The sequence below is a fragment of the Callospermophilus lateralis genome, chromosome 11 (genome assembly GCF_048772815.1).
Source record: "Callospermophilus lateralis isolate mCalLat2 chromosome 11, mCalLat2.hap1, whole genome shotgun sequence".
Taxonomy (NCBI): Eukaryota; Metazoa; Chordata; class Mammalia; order Rodentia; family Sciuridae; genus Callospermophilus; species Callospermophilus lateralis.
Window position 1 is genome coordinate 36,657,060 of NC_135315.1, and position 7,902 is coordinate 36,664,961.

At 45.6% G+C, this 7,902-nt stretch overlaps 1 protein-coding gene across 1 annotated transcript; it reads right to left on the reverse strand.

Annotated features, from left to right (window-relative positions):
• Window positions 1-423: 423 nt before the first annotated feature.
• LOC143410495 (WAP four-disulfide core domain protein 18-like) lies at window positions 424-1,798 on the reverse strand. Its single transcript, XM_076871372.1, has 3 exons — window positions 1,711-1,798; window positions 987-1,135; window positions 424-510 (listed from the first exon to the last, which is right to left on the reverse strand). Exons 1-3 carry the CDS (start codon window positions 1,796-1,798, stop codon window positions 424-426), a joined length of 324 nt encoding a protein of 107 aa, XP_076727487.1.
• Window positions 1,799-7,902: the final 6,104 nt, after the last annotated feature.

Genomic DNA, 7,902 nt, shown 5'->3' on the forward strand with positions numbered 1-7,902 from the left:
ACAAATGGATACAAAGTAGCTGCCTTCCCAGTTTGGGCTGAATGGTGATTACATTCATTGTTTTTTCTTTTTATGTTTCCTCTTATTTCTGATACAGGGGGGCAACTGAATTCAATGTACTAGAAACCTAGCAGGACCTCTGGCTGGGGAACCGGTGACAACATGGCTGCCAGAGCCACTCTTCTGAAACACAAGTTTGATCAGGACATTTCCTCTGCTTAGAAACTGCCAGCTGCTTAGCACTGACACTGTGGTAGGCATGCTCACCGCTCTTTGGACGAGGACTTGTTGTAGTGTCCCTCCCCACAACCTCCACCCCCACGGTGACATCTACCCATTACCATCATTTTTCCATCTTCCAGGGAAGCTCCTTTCTCCCACCAGCTGGACTGCCCTTCCATGTCTAGCAGATTCTGTGCATCTTCAAGCTCTCGCTTCGATGTTCTCCACTCTCTGACGACTGCCCCCCACACCCCCACACTCTTTGCTCCCACAGAACTTAGTAGACATCTAAACAAAGCACCAGGTTGTGATACGGGTTTGTTCCCCGATGTGGTTTACGTTGGCCTTTTTGTCTCAACTCCAGCCCATGCCTGCCTGACATAGGAGGTACTCAAATACACTGGTGTTCCCATTTCTTCCCTTCTTCCTCCTAGGATCACCTATTTTCCTGGAAGAGATAAGGTACTTCGGTTGGGGTAGAGGAAAGAGAGTGAGAAATCCTGGTTCATGTCCTTGTGAATCTAAGGTCACGGTTACTTGTCTCACTTGAGCTCCTTGGGGCTGTCATTGAATAGGGCTTCTCTTCTAGGTCAGGGCAATAGATAACGCAACCAGGTTGTCTTTCTATCATTTTCTTCCAACTTCTCTCTCCTGGAGTCATGCAGACTTTTGAGAGCAGTGGACAAGGTGGCATCTGTCTGCCCTAGAAAAGCCCACCAGGAACTGGTCTGCCCGCATGGAGCCCTTGACTGGTTTATACTCACTTTGAAAACAGCCTTCAGGCAGACATGACCACAGCCATTGCTGCAGCACTTCATTCCCCTGGGACATGAATCATCTCCTGAGCACCTTTCAATACAAGTCCCATAGACTCCTTCAGGCACTTCAGGGCATTTTCCATAGTGTTGCAGTTCTGAAATGAACAATGGTGTTTTTGGAACCTGGAGCAATCACTAGGACAGAGAGGAGAACCGATGCTGGAGGTCTGAAGCCCTCGTCACCACAGGACTCCGGCTTCTTCCTTCCCTTCCTTGGTGCTCCTGGACCCCTCTCAGATTCATCAGCACCACTGTCACTCTTACGTCCTTATGCTCACAGTCTAGCCCTTGAGAGAATGTTCTTGGAGCTCTAAAGCCTGCAGAGACTCAACAGGAAAGGAACCTGCACTGTCATCCTGGAAAACCTCTGATGGAAGACAGCCACCTGCCCACCCTGCACAAATCACCTCAGAGCAACTGCCCCTGGGAGTCACATCTAGGGCACATCTCCTAGCTAGGGAGACCCCTGCCCCATTCTCTACACCCAGCTTCTGTTGAACTCTACTCACTCTCATAAGGATGGGAAACGCAGGGTAATCTCTCCTACAGGTCAAAGGAAATAAGTCTGATCCATGCAGTGGGCATGTGCCTGCCTCCCAGAAACCCCCAGGCTCCAGACTGGGCTCCCAGCCTTCTCTCCTCTCAATTGGGATCCCCTCAGCATACTCACCCTGGGAAGGAAAATAAGTTCGGGCACAGACCATGTCCATTCCCAGGATGACAAAACCCACCAGAACCAAGACTGTGGCTGCCTTCATGTTGGCTTCTGCTAAGCTGCGCACACACACAGCAATTTATACTGTGCCACCTGAGAGGAAGGCCGTGAGCAGGCAGCAAAGTGTGGAAAAACACAAGCTCTCCAGGGAGTGCCCCCGGGGGATCTAGTTCCTTTGTTCGCAAGAACTTTCAAATTAAAGTGTTGTTTCTTGGCCGGTGGAAATGCCAAACTTGAGATACTCAAGAACACATCTTAGCAGGTTGGCACTGGTTTTCCCAGTGACAGGAAATGGTAACAAAGGAAAGAATGGTGTAATTTAGAATCTTCAGAGTGAGAACTTAAACTCTGAAACCAGGTGTGGACTGGAAGGCTGATCTGGGGCCTCCTGGAGGTCCAGTTATGTTAGAATGTGACCAGGATCCTCCTATTGACGTCTGAATCTGGAGGGCCCCCCCAAAACCAGATCTGGCCACTCTCCCCCTCAAAATAAAGAGGAAAGGTAACAGTGAAAAGCGGGAAAGGAACATTAATAGATCCAGCAGCTGAGCGCTGTCTTCACATTGTCTCTAAGTCTATAGCTCACGTGAGTCTATAGACTTAAAGAGAGTCCGATTTGGGCCCGGGTGGAAGGGATGCAACATTCAGCAGATGTGGCCAAACTGGGGTCAGGCTCATTGTTATTTCAGTTCTGGTTCTGCGTCTTTATTGCTTGAGGACAGTTTCCACTTATTACTCAGGATGTTTATCTGTCACACCTGTGACCCAGGAAGGTCAATTCTGTTTCTATGAGATGATTGTTCCTGCTTAGCCGGGCAGCCCCATCTTGGGGTGATTTCCTGGCAGGTGTAGAGGACAGCTACTGAAGACTTCCAAGGTGCCACGTCAGGGATCTCAAGCGGGATGCTGTAAAAGGTGACAGTTGAATGTCCCTGCAAATCATGAATTGGTCTTAAAGTTTGGGGGGCGAGCTAGGTGAGGCCAATTTAGGGTTAACAAACCTTGTATTGCTAGTTTTTAGATGAACAGTCCTTAGATGATTAACATGCCCTCATGAAGAGCTGAGCAGAGATCTGGGCCAACATTAGGGTAATGAAGGGGACGGATATTAAAAATGAAGGCAGAGATGCCAAGTTTTATCCTGTTTTTATTACTCATTGGCTAGGTCTTCTCAATGAAGAATTGATGCTTTTAGCAAAAGGCAGCCTCTCTGAGTCCCTGTTATAAGAATTTGACACGTTTCTGGGAAATGGGAAATGTGTGCTTTGAGATATTGACAAGCCATAAGGCTGAGTTCACAAAGCAGGGCTGAGTGGAATACAAGCCACCTGCCGAAGGAGTGACAGGAGGGAGTGAAGTCAACACCTGAGGGGATGGATGCTCAAAGATCACAACCTGCCGGTTAGTGTTCTCTGACCTACTCTGCCCTGTACTGAGAGGTTCCTATGGAGGAGGGCTGCACAGGTAGCTACCAGGGGGCTGAGCTACAGGAGAATATAGAATGTCCCAGAAACTTGAGCAGCAAGCTTGTTCTTTCCTACCCCAATCATAGAATCTCAAAGAGCTGTAGAAATCCCCATGGTTGTGGGAGAAGGGAGTGAGTAAAGTTGGCTTTGTCCTTTGTGGTCAGAACTTGGACAAGTACTGATGACCACCAGTGGACAGCCACTGTTGGAGCAGAGAAATACTAAGAAAACCAAAGGGAAGAGCTCTGAAGGCCTCTTTTGAACCCCTACGCAAAGAAAAGGCCACCAACTCCAATTTTAAATCACATTAAAGCAAGCTTGTATTTGTGTATACAAAGAGAGATGATCAGCAGCTGTCTCTCCTAACACAGGCTAGAGACCAGCACCCTGGCTCTCCAGGAACAAGGTTTTATAGCACAAAGTTGCAAAGGGGGTGTCTTGAGAACTTACAGCTAACAGGATTTTGACAAGCATAATACAAAGGCAGATAGAAGGTTAATGATCTACATGGCATGATATTTCGAGGTAGAGAGTAAATTCAGATCCCAACATTAGAATTTATGAGGCACCACTGAGGTTTCAGAAAGGGTTGTTATTGAAAGGAAAGTGACCACAACACTCGTAACGACCAAGAGATCTTTATTGCAGGAGTGTAACAGAGGAGAAAAGAAAGAAAGAGAAGTGGGAGGGGGCAGGGGAAGGCTTTATAGCCCTTCTGTTGTGTTACCTAAATCTAACAGGGTCTCTGGGTTTGCAAGCTGCCCTGTTGGCACAAGGCGGGTTAAGTGTTCAGCTTTGAGCAGGGGGGTGAAGCATTCAGCCTTGAGCAGAGGCTTGGGCATTCGGGCTTGAAGCAAACAGGTGATAAAGAACCAGACAGAGGGTTTGAGTGGCCAGGTCATCCTGCAGCTAACTTTGTTTGGCATGCCCTGCAGACCAGACTGTCCTTCACCTAACATTCCTCCCTTTTTGTTTTCTAAGTGACGTGGGGGACTGCGTAAAATCCTCTAGCTACTTCCTGCTTAATGGTGGGCAGCGTGGGACCTAGAAGGAAAAGTGGAAGAATGTTCGGGGGACAGGTCTGAGAAGACCAGGGTAGCCAGAAATAACACCCAGTGGCTGTAGACAACTACTTTGGTAGGGGTAAAGTCCATAAAAGTTCCTTGAAGCCACAAGTTGTCGATGGCATCAAACCAGTCCTGGATGGAGGAGATTCTTGGTATCAGCCACTGGTCCTGTAGCAGGGACCCTAGGAAGTATTGGAGGTGGCTTGGTTGAATCCAGTAATGTTAAGGGTGACAGCCCGATTGTAGCCAGTGGAAGGACAATCACCTTGACCATAAACTGAGAGTGGGTGGTGGCATTCTGGTGCCATGTCGCTTGGATGTTAATGCGCCATCTGTGGTTGGGATAGAAACTTAAGAGAGATTAATGATTAGTAAAAGAAGACTAGGGTTGGTGAGAAATTTTGAGTTTGGTGGGCGTGGTGTGCCGCAGTCTGTCTGGGCACAAAATAACCGAGCCACCACAAAGCCTTGTAGATTCAAACAGCAACTCTTTATTTCTGAACTCTCACCGGCACTCTACTCACACTTCCCATGAACACACTGCCTCCACCGGGCTCCGCGTGCCAATTCTCTCAGAACCCCGCGAGAACTCAACGGGAACTCCCAAGGAGCGGGCGCCTGAGGCAGCAGGATATGCCCTAATCCTAGCAGGATCCGCCCTAATCCTGGAGCCACCCTAATCCCTGAGCAGGGTCACCTTTCAACCCAAAATGCCATACTTGGCTATGGCTCTCAGCATGGTGGAAGTCCAGGACTGGACATTTGTAACAGGTACCTTTTTAAGGTAGGAGAAATGGTACCAGAGAGAGTATCTAAATGCTTGGTCACCATTGGGGTAGTAAGTATGACCGTATGGGGTCCCTTCCAGAGAGGTTCCAATGATTGAGAATGCAGTTCCTGAAGTAAGACTGAGTCACCCAGTTGAAGAGGGTCCAATTCAGTTTGTGGTTGTGCTGGGATTGAGGCGATGAATGGCGCAGGAAGGCACTGGTCTGCATGCTTCCTTAGGAGTTTGTGTAGAAGTATGAGATAGGACAGGTAGGACACAAGGGGAGGAGGAGTGATTGGAAAGCTTTGGGTGGTTAAGAAAGGGCATCCATAGAATTGCTCAAAGGGGCTAAGGCCTGAGGGGGCCCTTGGGGCTTCCTGAATTCAGGTGAGGGCCAACGGTAGGAGATTGGGCCAGAAAAGCCTGAGTTCAATAGCAAGTTTAGTGAGATGATCCTTGAGAATGCCGTTAGGCCTCTCAACTTTACCCAAGGATTGGGGTTGGTATGGGATGTGGAGCCTCCAAGTGATGTTGAGGCCTTTGGAGACTATTGAACAACCTGAGAAGTGAGGGCCGGACTGTTGTCTGACTGGATGGAGGCAGGAAGTCTGAATCTGGGAATGATCTGCTGGATCAGGATGGAGGTGACGGTGTCAGCAGTTTCCCTGGACGTAGGGGAGGCTTCTATCCAACCTGAAAAAGTATCAACCAAAGTAAGTAGGTAGCGAAGCTTTTTGTGCCTAGGCATGTGAGTGAAGTTGATCTACCAGTCTTTGCCTGGCTAGTGGCTCCTCATCTGATGTGTGGGGAGTTTAGGTTTGATGCTTGCTTGTGGGGATACTGTAGAGCAGACTGAACAAGCAGAGTGGACCTGCTAGAGAGTAGTTCTCATTTCTAGGAAGTGAAAGAGGGGTTGTAAAATCTGGAAAAGGGGTTAGGGAGGGTTTTAGGTGGGGGCAGAGTCTCTGGAGCTAGAGGAGTTGGTCATGAGTCATAGATCTCTGTCTTGGGCATCAGGGGCTGGTAGTTTTAAAGAAGTAGTTGTTTGACTGACTGGTTGGTGAATTTGTGTATCTGATCTTGCAGGAACTTCTGTAGGCAATTTAATAGACATGGTCCTATTAGGAGAAACAATAAAGAGGACTAATAGGGGTCCTGTGAGGGGGAGGAGCCAAGACCATACTTGACTGAACATTCCCCATGGAGCCTGTTGGCCTAATTGCTGTCTCCTCTTTTCTAGCTGTTTTTGTCCTTCATTACTCCTAGGAATAACTGTGTTTTGGCTTAACTGTTTTTGGTAGGTGTTTAAGATCAAGCTGATCAAAATTGACTTTGTTTCTATCTATTGTTAAGAGTCAGCCAAGTTCCCATAGGGGTCGCTCATGGGGGTACTTGAAAGCAGCTTCTTAGTTCTGCTAGTGCCATTTGCGCTAGGATGGGTCTAGGTCTTGCTTGACCATGTGGCTTCCCTTGGAAGCACCAGGGATGTCTCCCTTCTCCGATGACCCTCCTCTTCATAGCAAATGCACTGATTGGCTTTTCATTCTCCAGTGGTCTCATTAATCTCCCTGATCAGGAGGTTATGTGGCCCAGAGTTGCAAAGCTCTTTAGAGAAGTTCCCTGTTCCCTAGATTCAGACTGACTCAGACAGCAAGAGCCAAATATTGGTTTTCTTGGCCATTTTAATTTAACTTTAAGTCTTGATCTTAAACATCCAGCAAAGTCAGTTTCACCTTAAATTAAGGGTACTGGGCTTTAGCTGAAGTCTAACCTACTTTGGAGTCATTCTGACATGTAGTAAGATGGAAGGCACAGCCTTATCTCAGGTAAGGCAGGGCTCTTTATAAATCTTAGGTAAAGTGTTCTAGTATTGAAGCTGATCTTTGTTTTTAAATATCATTTTATAAAGTTTACATGTATTGTTGTTCGAGGTCACATGAATACTAGCTCACACAATATATTACATTTAAATTGTATTCATTTTATAGAACTTTATATTAATCTTATTGATAACAGGTCCAGTTATAGAAAATTAAATGATATAAATAAATCTCCAATATGTTATTTTTATAAGCCTAAAATTACCATGCAACCTTTTGGAGAATACCAGCTTGATATAATTTTTTTAAAGACTTATATAAAGACTTATATACCTGGAAAATATGAGCACATTTAATATACAAAGAAAAGTAATAGTACCACAATTACATTGATGTTTTTATATTAATCAAGTTTAGCTCTTAAAGAAATAACATATTACAATATTGCAAAATAACAGTTGTTGTTTAATCATAGTTGTATAATCCTTAATTCCTTCAAGATTACTTGCTCAAAAAACTTACATATATAATCAACATACACAGACCTTCTTTATCACTTGCTTAAACCCTCTTATTTACTTAATCACATAGACTCTCTTATCCGGAAACATCTTTTCCTTCTATTAAATCCATACTTAGAACCTTCTAATTTCTCTTTCTCATCTGTTAACTCCTTCTTTATTCACATTTGAACCAATTCTTGTAAATTTCTGAATTTAGGCAAGTTATTCCATTTCAATAAGAGATATTTTGTTATTTGCAGCACACAATTAATCACATTTGTTTACCATTTCATGAAAACATAAACAATGTTTAAGTGTATAGAATTATACTGTTGTAGGGATGGACAAGGCAAGACACCTAAGATAGCAGTGAAGATAGGGAAACAGTCTTATTTGGTTGCAGCCAGATTCAGAGGACACAGCTTCTGCCGTAATCAATTAATCCCCTGAACCCCAAGTTTAGGTAGTTTCAGAATTTTGCACCCAGCATGTAAATGGAGGGGCTCAGAAGTTCACAGTCTG